A 15,664-nucleotide genomic window follows, 5' to 3' on the forward strand; every position below is an offset into this window, starting at 1 on the left:
AGCCATCAGGCAGCTGGTTCCACAACCATCAAATCTCACAGAACTGGACAGTGCACCATCAGGCATGGTGTCAGATTTCTCGCATCACCTTTCAACATTTCGTGGAGTCAATGCCAAGAAGAATCGCCGCAGTATTGAAGGCAAAAGGTGGCCCAACGAAGTACTGATGGGGTGGTCATAATAATAATCTGGCCACTCAGTGTATATGTTGGGATAATCTACAAAGCAAACATAAAAACACTCTGGTTTTCAAGAGAGTTAAAAGGTAGGAAAAGGCACAGAGAATCAAGTGGTTAATCGCAGCCCCATCAGCTGTTTGCCACATAGTTTGCACCCCAGTCCTCAGGGGTTTACACAGAGCTTACCGTACTTTCTTCACAGGACAAAGCACAGGTTCACTAGGCAGCACAGAATACCTTAAATCTGGGGAAAACATATGATATGGGTAGAATCACTATTGCGTATTGATAAAAATAATGCTTGTTTTACTAAAGGCCATTAACCATGCTGGTTTTTAAGCTCAGGTCTTGTTGCTGTGACATACTCTTTGATCTAAACCTTTTGAAAGTAAAGTTTAAATGTCGTCTGAACTTTGTCCCCAAAAGAGCATACAGGAATGGGTTCATGCAACAATGAATGTAAACAATAGCTTGACAGATATGAAATGTATACTGTAGAGGGTTGTTGCAATGTGCAAACATATCAATTTGCTCTTTGAACATAAGAAACATAAGTATGTTGTATGGAGTCCAACAAAGAAAAAAAAGTACAGCAATGACTGATATAACTTTTAGAACTCTTGATTTTTTTCTGATATGGCATTTGGACAATTTTACCCCTATTCCAAGATAGCAGAGCAGAATAATAGCTAGAGGACAAATGTAAAACAAAATAAAATGTTTATAATGGCCTACAATAAACCACCAGTATGCTTGTTCTTTAACACTGTGAGCTTTACAAACTGCTATCCCATAATCGTTTGCTACTTCATAATAGTTGATGTCTGGGATACTGAAAAGCATACTGAGTAACCAAGCAAAGCAGCTTATATAAACAGCACATTTGACTCTTGATCTTGAAGTTGTAGACCAAGAATGAACTATGGTAAAGTACTGATCAATTGTTATTAGTGTAATAAAAATAACAAAACTTTGGAGACCAATCTGAAAAGCAGCTACATGCATTTTGCATAATACCTCTCCAAAAATCCAATCATGAGTATGAACAATTGCTATGAAAGGCAATGTAGTAGAGAATATTAAATCGGAGACAACCAGGTTCAAGAAAAAAATATTAGTGACTGAATGAAACTTTTCCTTCTTAACCAGAATAACTAGAATAACACTGTTACCAATCACACTTGCAAAGAAGAGTATACAGAAAAGAGAAGATATATAAGATGATAAAAATGTTTTAGTTTCTTCTTGTTCACATATTGGCTCTGGTTGCATTGTGCCGGAAGTGTAACTGTAATCCATTGCATTTGTTGAAGACTCCTCCATTCTAACTGGGAGAAAAATATTTAATTAGAACAAATCATATTTCAGGTGTAAGTACAACTCTAGTAAAAAAAAATGGCAATACAGGCATTTAATCTTGGTTATCTTTTACAGCTACTTATGCACCCCAACTGTAATATACGAATACTGGCCACAACTAGGAAAATGGTGCTTTGCCCTATCTCTCCCTACAAAGTGATAAAGCCAAGTTATACTGAAAGCTAATTTACTTTAGTCAGAAGGTTTTATTGAAATGGATTGTATGGAGTGTGACTCATATGTAGGGATGCACAGATACCATTTTTCCAGACCAAGTACCTGCTGATACCAATTACTGATACCTTTTTTTAGTGTCATGAGACAGTTTTTCTAAAACAATACAGACTAATGATTTTAGGACAATGATAAAGCACCAGGGCATGGTCACAGCTGTGACCGCTGCAACCCTGGTACCGACCGCTGCAACACTGACTCCAAGCTGTAGAGCAGGGGTGCCCACAATTTTTTGTGTTAAGATCTACTTTTTATATGACCAGCTTAATGAGATCTACCAACGATAGGCACCGTAACGCACCTTCCGCAACAGAACAGCGAGTGCGATGAACGCACTGTACTATTGTGAATGGGCCCTTAGTCAGACCTAGCACTCTTATCAGAAAAAAGGTAAACCATGGGACTATTACCTGTAAAGGCCATACTCCTAAAAAAAATCCTAAAGTTCCTAATCTCAGTGTGTAATAGACATGTGCAGGGCAAAAAAAATTGTTTCGGTTGAAACAAATGTTTATTTGTTTCATCAATAGAAAAACACTTTGTAATGCTGTTTCCGATTCGGAGGCAACGAGTCTCCGAATCCGAAACTGCACAAAGAGACTGCAGAACAAGCAGGGGCCAGTGCGGCCACCAGTGTGTTCTGCGCATGCGTGCCGCCATCTTGGAGTATATTTTAGTATACTAAAATACCAAGATATACTCCAAATGGCAGCGGGCATGTGCAGTACCCGCCGGCGGTCAATAACAAATTTTTATCTGATATCATATATGGATATATATATATATATATGCAGGGCATGGCTCTCAGACTTCCTCAGAGTAGAGCGCTGCATGCTGTAGGAGTCAGGAGCTTGGCAGGGATAGAGCTCTACCTGCTGGTCATGTCTGAGAACTGCACCCGGCCAGGATCAGTTGAGCTCCAAGATAAACGGAGCAGCCAACTATAACTTCTGATCGCAATCTACCAGAATTAGCTTTGCGATCGACTGGTAGATCGCGATCGACCTTATGGGCACCCCTGCTGTAGAGGAACTACAAATCTTACAATAAATTATACAGCAATGCAGAATAATCTCAGCACTGGCTATAGAGGACTACAGCAATGCAGAATAAAACCATTAGCTATAGAGGACTACACATACTAGCAATACAGCAATGCAGAATAATCTCAGCACTGGCTATAGAGGACTACAACAATGCAGAATAATACCATCAGCTATAGAGGATGCGATCCCAGCAAAGCAAAGCAAAGCATATGTACATATGCTACATGATATAAATAGCTAAGTGAATTATGTGTTACCAACAAAGCAACGATATGTACATATGCTACATGATATAAATAGCTAAGTGAATTGTGTTCATCCCAAACCATTCTCTGCTGCCCCCCCCCCCCCTAGGGGTTGCATTAAACCTAACGATATACTTACCCTTCCGGTGCTACATAGGGTTGCCGTTGCTCATATACTGGGTGTGATGTGCAGCAGCTCCCTCTTAGCCTTATCCACACATGAGGCAAATAGAGGCTCAGCTGTGATCTGATACCAATCCATCCCGAGTGGAGGCCATATACGCAGTTGCGATCCATTAGAGACATGCCCCCAGGGGGCAAGATATTACATGGACATGCTGGAGGTCAGGTCTTAGTAACCCGCTGGACTCAGGGCTTAGTAACACGCTGGACACAGGCCTTAGTAACCCGCTGGACTCAGGGCTTAGTAACACGCTAGGCGCAGGGCTTAGTAACGACCTAGACGCAGGGCTTAGTAACGCTCTGGACTCTGGGCTTCGTAACGTGCTGGACGCAGGGCTTCGTAACGCAATGGACGCAGGGCTTAGTAACGCGCTGGACGCAGGGCTTCGTAACGCGCTGTACTCTGGGCTTAGTAACGTGCTGGACTCTGGGCTTAGTAATGCGCTGGATGCAGGGCTTAATAATGCACTGGACGCAGCACTTAGTAACGCGCTGTACGCAGCGCTTTGTAATGCGCTGGACACAGGGCTTAGTAACGCCCTGGACACACCCTCACACATATTTGAGACCCCACACAGCCCACCTGAGAGTGACCCTGCAAAGCACACAATAGATGCTGCCCAGCCCATCTGAGACTCTCAGGAGGGCTGGTCTCAGGTGGGCTGGTCAGGGTTGCATCTCCCTCCCAGCTCCTCTTACCTGCTCCTGCTGTCTGTACACCCTGCCTCCTCTGCCTCTGGACTGGCCGGAAATGATGTGATGTCACTTCCGGCCAGCCTGAGATCAGAACACCGGACTGGCGGCACTGCTGGGGCTCCAGCCTCCTCCTAAGCCGCTGGATCGGTAATGCTGGGGCCCGGCCCTGCTAGTTTAGTTTTAGTTTTCGGAATTCAAATGTATTCAAATCTATTTGGATGGAATTAGCTCCATCCAAATAGATTTGAATACATTTCATTCCGAAAACTAAAACTTTGTATCAATCATAATTCCGAATATCGAACAGAATTTCAGAAAACAAAAAAAAAATCCAAATGGAAACAAAATGAAAACAAAATTTTCAGCCGTGCACAAGTCACTAGAATTGTTTTCATTTCCTTTACATTCTGATTCAAGGACAGCAAGTGATGGAAAATCTCCCAAAATGTAACTTGGCAGGGGTTTAAATCCTTCCTAAATCTATCTAAAACTGAAAGAAGGTTTTGACTTTATATATAGCTATTTTATTTCAATCATTTTAGGGATCTGTATATAGTAGACTGTGTTGCATTTCTCCTGAATGTTAGGGAGACAGATGAACGTATGGACACACTCACCTTTTGCTTTTTCAAGTATAGCAGAATATTTTTGCTCCTAGACCACGCTTTCACACACGGGTTCCCACAAGGTAACACCTGTAGAGTAAAGGTGAATAAAGGTGGTAAGGTTGAATAAAGACTCAAGTTCATCCAGTTTAACGTGTACCTACGACTCCCACATCTTTGATAACTGAAGTTACCAATGCTCTCAGCTGATACCACTAACTGAAAAGAGTTCCATATGCTTACTGCTATGACAGTAAAAAAAATCCTTTAGGACTTGTTCACACCACATATACACGTTCCAGCGAGGTTAGCTCCCCCCCTGCGTTCTGGCGGTGCCTTGAAGTTAATTGGGCTACGACCCACATCTCGTACCTGGGTACCAATATCACCCCGACGGTGGATAAGATTTTTGAGGCCAATTTCCCTTCCTTCTTATTAACACCAGAACGCGTGGCACATCAGTGCCTGCGTTGCAGTCCACTGCGATTGGTAAAAATGGTGCGTGCACAATTTTTTCCGACCGCACCTGCCTGGAACGCAGGCATTGTTGTCCACGCCTTCTGGTATGGGCGATCGCATTGCAGGTGGGGGGAGGAGGGGGGCTTCAATGCTCCCTCCAGCCTCCCCCTATTGCTGGGTCCCAAGAGGAGCACCTCCTAGATGTGTAAAATACTCAAAATAGTTTTTTTGTTTTTGCCTACATGTTCTTGGCTCCCATGTTTAATGTTTCAGTATTAAACCACATCTGCCATAATGCCATAATGCTGCCATTGCTCAGGGTCTTGTTATAGTGATTCTATCATTCTTAGCTTAGCATCATCCGCAAACACTAAAATGTAACTATTTTCCAACCTCACAAACAAGATACCCAGAACTGGTTCCTGGACTGAACCTTGGGGTACTCCGCTCACAACCTTAGACGATGCAGAAAATTAGCTGTTTGTATCCTTTGGATCTGTTCCTGCAAGCAATTTTCTATCTATGTACGTACAATTTCATCAATGCCAATACACCCTAGTTTGCTATAAACGGCTTGTTCTTTGAGAACTGAGAATTTGTTTGCATTAAACTTTCTACACTCCTGTTTTTTTTAATCTTTATTTAAATTTTTTTTTAGGAATGATAAGGACATACAAGAAGTGTAATAGAAACATTATGGCACATTCTAGACATACATTCTCACATAGGGATAAAAGGGTTAGATGTCGTGTAATGGCTCCCACAACATTTGTTTGCCATATCACTGGTTCGCCAACCAGTGATATGTAGGGTATAAAACCATCCAAACAGACAACTGCATCGGCTGGGCTTATGTGCGAGCCTCTCATAGTCATCCAGCATAATCCCATCGAGGACCAGAGGGTAGGACTAGGGAACATAAGAAAAGGGAGAAGCAGATCAAGGAAGGTGGAAGAATATTGTTTATTCACAGTGCAAGAGCACCCCAATACTAGTCGCAACAGGGGGACGGCACTGCGGCATGGCGCGTGTGCTACATTACTCAGAGAGCAAGGTGAGAAACTCTGCAGAGTGTACGTACTCAGTCCAATAGAACCAGGATTTGCGGAACTGTGCCCCCCTATGGTGGAGGTCCGCAGTCAATTCCTCCATAATACGCATTTCATCGACCTTGCGCAACCAGAGGTGGAGAGGTGGCGGGTCTGAACGCTTCCAGTAGAGGGGTATGCATGCTCTGGCGGCATTAACCAAGTGGATTACTAATTGCGGTATTTACTTTTAGACATTGGCGCGAGATGGAGAAGCAGCGCTGCGGGATCTCCCATCAAGGATATCCCGGTCAGACGCTCAATCACTGGGATTGATCACTGCAATTGATCACTGCGTTCCAAAACTGTCGAATGCTCAAACAGGACCAGAAGACATGGAGCATCGTTCAGTTCTTTTGATTGCATCACCAGCACACTGGTGACGTGTGAGGAAACATCCTGTGAAGGGTGGTCGGTACACCCTTCCTTGTGAGCGAAGTGTAAGATATTCCTGAGAGAAAGAGCGATTCAATTCTCTCTCCCACTTAGGCAGAAACTGTGGTGAGGAGGGTGTTGGGTCTGCCACCAAAATGGCATGAGCCGTGGACACCCCACGCTCTACACCAGGGGCCTCAAACTCAATTTATTCGGCCACTGGACAAATTTTTTAGTCGCGTGGGGGCCGCTACTATATACGGTACCAGTGTTAATGTCTGCATATGTTACAAGCGGCAACTGCCACCCATTCAAATTAATGATCGGGTGACAGCTGCTGCATGTACACGCCTGCACACCGCATGTAATCATATGTGAAAGGATTACATGTAGTTAGGAATCTGTCACTATCAGTGGTTACACAATTGTTTATCCAGGGATAGTGATTGTTTTTGTAACCATGTAATCATATAACATACCATTACATGCGGTGTGCAGGCGTTGAATCGGTGTGCAGCGGCTGTCACCCGATCATTAACTTGAATGGGTGACAGTTGCTGCATGTAAGCGCCAGATTAGGGATTAAACTTCCTCCCTCCCTCCTTTCCTTCCAAGCCCCCTCACCTGCTTTCATCTGTGCACATCGTCGTTCCCGGGTGTTACTAATGATCCATCATTCGGCTGGAGCTCAGAACTGACACAGCTCCGGCCGGAGCTGACAGGAGCAGCTCTGCGGTCTGCATCCGTCGGAGATGCAGACAGTGTAGCTGCTCCCGCAAGTCTGTGTGCCTGACTTGTCAGCTGGCTGCGGACCACTTAGTACCGGCTTGCGAGCCGGTACTTTGAGACCGCTGCTCTACACCGTCCCCCTTCAGGCAAAGGGTCTCAATGTCCGATGGGGTCTCAGTTCTCAGCAGGCGGGATAGAAAGGAGTGCAATTGCATGGTCTGCCAGCGAGGTAGCGGCAGCGATATTTTGTTGGAGAGGGCAAGTAAGCCTGGGATGCCCTCCTCGGTCCAGAAATGTGCCACACGGAACCGGTTGGAGCGCAGTAGGCGCAAGAATGGGCCTTCTTCACTGCCTGGTGGAAAGGCCGGATTGCCTACCACTGGGCCAGCAGCGATGGTAAAGAAAGCTGGGGAATGATGCCTGGGGCATGTAAGGCCCGTAACATGGTACTTATGAGCGGGTGAGCGTGCATGTGCGTCGTGCTTTCCATGTGCAGCCAGAGTAGGCCTGCCATGGGTGGACTGTGGCAGGCCTACTCTGCCTGCTCGAGATGTATCCACCGTTTGTCTGACGCCCGGTTATAAAAGCTCGGGCCATATGAATTGCTGTCAGATATCTGGGAATCCGGGAATCCAATCCCCCCCCTCCATTTTGGTAAGGCCAATAGGGTCTTGCTCAGACGGTGGGCGCTATGGGACCATAAAAAGGTAATGAACTCCCGTCTCACCTGTTTGAGGAAGGCGTTTGGGATGGAAACTGGGAGTGTCTGCAGTAGATAGAGCAGCCGTGGTAGGATGTTCATTTTGAGGACGCTGTTCCTACCAAACCAGTAGAGCATGCCAGAGGTCATCTCGGAGCACTGATAAGAAGGAAGGGAAATTGGCCTCAAAAATCTTATCCACCATCGGGATGATATTGGTACCCAGGTACGAGATGTGGGTCGTAGCCCAACGGAACGTGAATGCAGATTGAATGGACCTAGGTGTTGCGGCGCAACGGTTAGATTAAGGGCCTCTGATTTTTGAAGTTGATTCTGAAATGTGAGACCTCCCCGTAGAGCCGGAGTTCCTTCATCAAATTCGGGAGATAAATCAGGGGTCGAGTAACGAAAAACAGCAGGTCATCTGCGTACCCTGCTATCTTGTGGGACAAAGGGCCCTCATGCAGACCAGAGATGTCCCGATGTGCCCTAATCCTGCAGAGCAGAGGTTCCAACGTAAGAATAAAGAGTAATGGTGACAAGGGGCAACCCTGTCTCGTGCCATTGGAGAGGGAGAAATAATGCGAAAAAGCTCAGTTTATGCGCTCCAAGTAAATGGCCGAGCACCAGGCACACATATTGGGACGCAACCCAAAGGCCCTTAGATTGGCCGACAAGAAAGACCAATTTACTCGGTCATGCGCTTTCTCTGCGTCAGTGGAAAGCGGGATAGTGTTTGGTCGTGGCCCAGTCGCGTTAAGGACTCTGGTGGTATTATCTTTGGCCTTCCTACAGGGCACAAAGCCCACTTGGTCTGGATGAATGAGCCGGGAAATGACTGGGAGGAGGCGGTTTGCCAGTATCTTGGAAAATAGTTTCAGGCCTACTTTATAGGCCGATAACTAGAACATAAAGTCCCTACTTTATGTTCTAGTTATCTTTGCCCTCTTTCGGGATGACTGTTATAGAGGCATGCAGGGAATCTACCGGGAAGGGTCGTCCTGACAGTATAGAGTTGTAGGCGAAGAGAAAAGGCACCCTTAGGGATTCCTGAATGGTTCTAAAGTAAAGGAGGGAAAATCCATCCAGACCAGCTGGCTTCATTTTTTTCAGAGGGATTTCATGGCCTTTGCCTCCTCCCCCGTAAGACTGGGCAAGTCCGACTGGGTCAAGTAAGTCTGTATAGCCTCTACCGCCAACGCCAGGGATTTCCCGGGCTTATTGCCATGTTCATAGAATTATCTTTTTGCTTTAATTTTGCCCAGCAGAAGATCTTGGAGGTCACGCCGTGCCTCCGCAATTCCGCCTCAACTGCCCTAGCAAGGGATTGTTTATGCCGCAGTTCCAAAGTTTGAATCTTTGTGAGCAGATCGGCCAAGGATAGTGCCCAAGATTTCTTGATGCAAGTCGCTTGTGAGATAAGAATTCCGCGGATAAAGCATTTATGAGCCTCCCACACCGATAGCAGAGGAGAGTCAGGAGAGCTATTAAGAGTAAAGAAGTGGGAAAGCTCCTGACGCACTAGTTCCTGAAAGACCACATCATCAAGTAGCGTTCCATTCAGAGTCCAATTCCATGGCCCCAGAGCCTCCTTGTGAATCGCCAACTCCATCAATATCGGGGCATGATCTGATACCGAGAGAATGTCAATACTCGCGGCACGCACCCTATGTAAATCTCCCTGTTTGATCAGGAAATAATCGATGCGCGAGTACGAGCGATGTGCCGCAGAGTAAAACGTATAATCTCTATCTCTGGCGTGCAGAAGACGCCATACATCCACCAGATGGACTGCTTGCAGAATCTGCCGAAACCGTTTCAAGATTTCAGGATAAGTGCGAAGCTCCCCGGGAGAGACATCCAAGCCCGGGTCAGTCGCCACGTTAAAGTCACAGGGCACCAACCCCTCTGCAAAGTCCGATAGGGAAAGCAGACATTCTTTCAGGAAGGAGATTTGGTTAGAGTTGGGGCGTATATATTGACCAGTGTCACAAGCTTGCCAAAAATCCGGCCTTTCAGGAACAGAAAGCGACTGTCCCTATCCGTGCTGGTGGAAATATAATGCCACCCCGTGTTCCTTGCTAATAGAATGCTCACCCCCCGTGCCTTGACGTCAACGGCCGCATTATGGTACGCATATGTGTACCTACCATCCGACAGTTTTGGGATAGCATCCCGCCTGAAATGGGTCTCCTGCAAAAACGCCACCTGCTTACAATGTCTCCAGAAATCGCCTAGCAGAAGACTGAGACCTCTTCTCCGGAACGTTCAGACCCTTTACATTCCATGGTAAGAATTTGGTCGGGTCCGGTCGGCCTGCACTATCCCCCTGCTTCGCCATACGGGAGGAAAAAACACAGGCTCAGAAAGAGGCAAGAACGGGAAGAATAGAAGGAATAGAGGGAGAACAAGGGGAAGGATTGATTAGAAGGAGCGTGGAACAGGAAAAGAAGGAGAGTTGGAGGGACGGCACACCACAGGAGACAACAGGGGATACTAAAACAAAACAGCCTTCTGCTTGAAAGCACGAAGGAACCTAAGTGGGGGAAAAAGTAAGCAAAGGAGCCTGAGAGATGCTACCTTTGGTACCGTGAAGTATATCAAATATGTGAAATATAAACACAAACGACTTGCAGGAAAACTTTTGATAACAGTTAACAAACCTTAAAACATTATGGCATCTGTCACATAGAGAAGACACATTAAACAATGTATTGGGACACCCCCAACCAGCTACAAACGAACCCCGATATCAGTAGCAATCTAGGGGCTGGCGCGCCACTAACCCACTGTAAGACCATGCCTAACGGCAGAGTTACGACTGCGCATAGGCCTGTTCACCACATTTGCGGGAAGCAGCGGCTACTGCGCATGCGCAAACGGCAGCTACTGTGCATGCGTAAACGGCAGCTACTGCGCATGCACAAACGGCACATGGCGCACAGGAAGTGACTTGCTCTGTCTGGGAATGATCCTATTTAAGCTGGCCCAACTCCCAGGATCTTTGCTGAGTGGTCTTTCAGCTTTAGTGTGTATTCCTGCATCTTGCCTGTTGCCATATCATCATCGACCGGATTCCTTGACCTTGCCTGATTGCCACCTGCCTCCGACTTCTGCTTGTCCCTGGATTGTCCTTTGCCTTCTCCTTTTGTACCTTGCTGCCCGATTGTTGCTGACCCTGGCTTGCCTGACTCCGCTCTGCTCCAGCCGCATCAGCACCTGCTTCCTGCCTCACTGAAGACGGGCCTCAAGGACCTGCCCAGGCCCAGTGTCCTGCATCGTCCGGCACCGGTGCTGCCCGTAGTTTCCCCACCTCCTGTCTCCACATTCAGGGGTGTGGAACTCGTGCTGCAAAGGAGGCCTTTAAAAAGAGTAGGCAATTAAACCACTACCTGTCTGACCCATTTCTAACAGGCCTCGGGGTAGGGCAGGCTATGGCCTTTCAGGTGCTGCACTGCGAGCTCCATATTCTCACTCAAGCTAAGGCAAGCCCATGCGCCCCTGAGTGATAGAGAGCCGGGGGCAGCCCGAACCGGGAGGTCGGGCTCTCGACATGGAGGCCCCCCCTCCCTGCCCACCCAGGGCCGCCCCCGCGGCTACATGTCCCCCACCCTCGTGAAATAGGCGAGCATTTACCCCCCGAGTCTCAGGATCGAGCTTCCGCCGTCCTCTGTAGGTTGGGTGCCCAAAAGTGGCCTCCCTCTGTGTACTCCCGAGGGAATCCCCAGCCCAGCGTGGTAATGTTGGCAGACTGCATGAGATCCACCCATACTATTGGTCTGTGCTCCCCCTCGGAACCCTTGAAGCCTCCCCCCACAACAATGTCTCCGCCCTCCCATGACTGCACCACCGCCCATCGGTACCGTCGCCCCCCTCCTCGGGCTTCTCCACCCCTTCTTCAGAGCTGCGAGCCCCGTCTTCATAACATTTTAGGGAGTTGGAACTTCCCCGTGAGCTTGGATTGAGAACTGATTTGGACTTTCTAATTATTCAAGAATGGGAGCTGGAACAGGCATACGAAAGACTGTTCGACACTGCTCAACAGCTACTAACCCCAGCAGAAGAGCTGGCATCAGGGCAGCTCTTTGGTGCTGACCTCTGCCCAGCACCAAAAGCACCTCTGAAGCTCCATGGAGCTGGGGCAGGCAGCCCCTCTCCCCAACAGGAGGCCGATGCAGTGGAACTGCACCAACTCAACAACAACAACCTCAACAGCTGAAGAGCTGGCATCAGGGCAGAGCGTGGCTGACCTCTGCCCAGCACCGGCAACACCTCCGGAACTCCAGGGAGCCAGGCCTGGCGGCTCCACTCCCCAAGGGCAGGCTGATGCAGTGAAACTACTGACCCCAGCTGAAGAGTTGGCATCAGGGCAGAGCACCGCGGGCCTCTGCCTACAACAATCGGTGGCTCTGTGCAAGGCCACCAAAGTTACATTTTACTTCCCAGCTGTCAACAGGGCAGAGTGCTGCTAGCCTCTGCCCCACACCCATAGCCCTCCTGAAGCTCCTGGGAGAGATGGTGGCCAACCCCATTTCCTCGTCACCATCTTCAGACTTGGGGGACCCTATAGATTTGAATGCAGAGGAACCGCTGTCCCATGCAGCTGAAGAGCTGGCAACAGGGTTCCAGGGAGAGGAGGCAGACGGTCTGAGTGAGTTCCAGGGAGAGAAGGTAACCGACCTCTCTCCCCAGCAGCAGAGTGAGTTCCAGGGAGAAGAGGTAGCTGACCTCTCTCCCCAGCGGCAGATGAAGTTCTAGGGAGTAGTGGTAGCTGACCTCTCTCCCCAATAGCTGAGTGAGTTCCAGGGAGAGCAGGTAGCCGACCTCTCTCCCCAGTGGCAGATGAAGTTCCAGGGAGAAGAGGTAGCCAGGGAGTGAGTGCCAGGGAGAAAGGGCAGCCAACCTCTCTCTCCAGCAGCAGAGTGAGTTCCAGGGAGAAGAGGTAGCCGACCTCTCTTCCCAGCAGCAGATGAAGTTCCAGGGAGAAGAGGTAGTCAACCCATTGGCAGATCAGCAGTCCGGGAGGGGAGGTGACCGTTTTCCCTCCCCAGCAGCAAATTGGGATACAGGGAGAGGAGGTGGTCATTATCCCTCCCCAGCACCAGTTTGGAATCCAGGTAGAGGAGGAAGCCGTCCTCCCACCCCAACAGCAAGCCATAACTGAGGATGTGGTTTCCCCAGCAGAAGTGCTGGCACCAGGGCAGAGCACCACTGGCCTATGCCCTGTACTGTAGTCTGTTCCAACCTTCATGGGAGAACAGGAACCCGTCCTCTCTTCCAGCAGGTGGCTTTGGGGTCTGGGAGAAAATACCGTCTTTACTTCTCCCCAGAGGATGTTTTTCAGAAAGGCACAGACAACATCTCTCCCCAGCAGCAGAGGCAGGGGGTCCCATGGAGGGAATATGGGGATTCATACTGCCCGACTAACGGAAGTCCAGACCAGTTGGGAGACTGTGACCTGGTTAGTCTACCATTGGAGAATACTCCAATGGTAGACTAACCAGGTCACAGTCCACCAAGTGAAGGAATCAAGGAAGAATACAGCGGTGTACATACTCATCCTGAGTACTGGGGTCTGTCACAGTGACCAGCTCCACCATTTCTTCCTGTGTCATAGAAGTTGCCCTTTGTTTTTTGCCTGAGGTTGTTTCTGGACTTGAGGCCTTGCTGCTGAGACGTGTTTTATCTCTGCTCCAGCTCTTTGTTCTGATCTCTGTGTCGACTGGATTTCGACTGGACCCACATGAACCTACGATCGTTAATTCATGCAGCCGACACCGTCTGGAGATCGGTCAGTATACTGTGACATGTGCATGTTGTAGTGTGTCAATGAGTTCCAGGGAGTTTGGATGTATGTATATGTGTGCTCATGAACACTACATCCTCCCCCTATTCTGCATGCGTGTTTGTAAATGCACCTCACACAGCCGTAACAATAGGAGCGACCCCAGTGTCGGATGCCCTTTGAAACACCAACATTGAAACACCACACGATTTTCAGGCCGCAGCAAAAAGGCCTGCAGTGTGTGTAAATAGGCCTCCTTAAAAATAGGCTTGGCATGCTGAAAGGCAGGCTGAGTACAAAAGGCAAACTGAGAGCCTGCCTAGACCAGATGCATTGGCATGGGAATGTGTACATAAAAAGATGTATGCACGTGGTTACACATACCTGAAACTTATTTCTTTGACTCCTGTATGCCCTCTGCTCTCACATGTGTGAACCAACTCAACAACCATGTAAATGGATATGTCTTGTCACATACTGTATATGTCTTGGTATACCTGTACCAAATGGCCACGTTTGTGATTACTGTGTGAATATGTTTGACGGAGGCCTTTCATGGCCATATATTGGATCTTACTGGATCTTGTCTATATCAAGTGACAAAGGGAGGGAAGTTTTCCCATCAGAGGTGTCAATGGGAGGATTCAAGGGAGCGTTGAAATCACCTACCAGTACGATCATGCCCTCAGCAAAGTCTGTGAGCAAAGAGATGCATTACTGGAGGAAAGAAGCATGACAAGTGTTCGGAAGGTACACTGCCGCTAAAGTAATCGGTGTCTGACTGAGCGTTCCTTTCAATACAAGTTACCTGCCCTCGTGATCCGATAGGGTATCCGACAGTTGAAAGGATATTGACCTGTCTATCAAAATGGACACACCTTTGGTCTTGTTAGTGGAGGCGGTCGCATGATAGGGAGGGATCTGCCCCTTGCGAAAGTGAGTTTCTTGAATAAATGCTACTGAAGCTTTAGCTTTTTTTAATGTCACCCAGCACCGTGGACCTTTTTTCAGGTCCACAGATGCGGCATGCATCTTAAGAACACCGTTAGTTCCCCTAGCAGTCCCCTAGCATCTTAAGAACACCGTTAGTACATTGTGGCCGCGGAGAAAGCATGAAGAGTGAAAGCAAGGAAGTAGTTTAGAGGAGGAAAGATGGGGGGAAGAAAGAAATAGAAAAGCTACAGGAAAACGGAAATGTAAGCAACTACACCGCAGATAGGTTTACAGACCTATCACTTGTGGTCGGTTCTCTCACAGCGTTATGGAAACCTTAAGAACACTGAGAACCTAGTTTTACACCCAAATGTGTTGGATGAACGGGGTTAGTTAGGAGGCACCAGTAGCTGTACGTAACCTCTAGAGTCACACAGCCTTCTCCTCACTCGGGGGGAGATGGGCTTGGTACTGACTTCTACAAAAACATATAAGCCTAGCTTCAAACATACATACACCTAACTGGGTCCTGAAAAAAAATAGAAAAATGTGAGTTATCGGAAACTCATCCGATATTATCTATCTATCTGCCCACTCTGACACCTCTGCAATCAGTGCACGTATATTCCCTGAGGCATAATATAAACCATGGTGTGGGTAGCTGTGTCTGCACACATCAAACAGTTGCCTACCAGGAAGGAACTTTCCTCTCTTGTGGGAGGAGTCGGGGTTCTAGAATTATTCTAAACTTAGATGAAAACACAACCATATCATCGAAAGTCATACATTCAAAAGCATACCATACAGTGTATGTAACTAAGCCCCTGAGGTTAGGCTGCATCAAAAGTATTCATCCAGTGTTGGGGCGCACCAGGACACACGTGCACAAAACCCCCAGCCGGGTGGTTCTCTGTTGGGGCACAGGTTCTGGGACGCTCCAAGCAAAAAGGTAGTGGAGCATTTGAGTTTGAGTTTCCTAGTAGTGACAAATGCACAATGATAATGCAATAACGGTCTATCAGCTGTCATACTGTGTGGATTGTCTGGA

General features: G+C 47.8%; 1 protein-coding gene and 1 long non-coding RNA gene across 2 annotated transcripts in view; one reads left to right on the forward strand and one right to left on the reverse strand.

Moving 5' to 3' along the window:
* Nucleotides 1-467: 467 nt before the first annotated feature.
* LOC108795376 (C-C chemokine receptor type 3-like) lies at nt 468-1,500 on the reverse strand. The gene has a single exon (XM_018566619.1). The coding sequence runs from the start codon at nt 1,476-1,478 to the stop codon at nt 489-491; it is 990 nt and encodes a 329-aa protein (XP_018422121.1). The 5' UTR covers nt 1,479-1,500; the 3' UTR covers nt 468-488.
* Nucleotides 1,501-10,599: 9,099 nt separating this feature from the next.
* Nucleotides 10,600-15,664, forward strand: part of LOC108795378 — an 18,149-nt gene continuing 13,084 nt past the window's right edge. Inside the window, exons 1-2 of the long non-coding RNA XR_001941752.1 lie at nt 10,600-10,609; nt 12,613-12,617. This is a non-coding gene — a long non-coding RNA (uncharacterized LOC108795378). The remainder of the gene's footprint in view (nt 10,610-12,612; nt 12,618-15,664) is intronic.

This window comes from Nanorana parkeri, unplaced genomic scaffold, assembly GCF_000935625.1.
Source record: "Nanorana parkeri isolate BGI_ZX_2015 unplaced genomic scaffold, ASM93562v1 scaffold963, whole genome shotgun sequence".
NCBI classification, from domain to species: Eukaryota; Metazoa; Chordata; class Amphibia; order Anura; family Dicroglossidae; genus Nanorana; species Nanorana parkeri.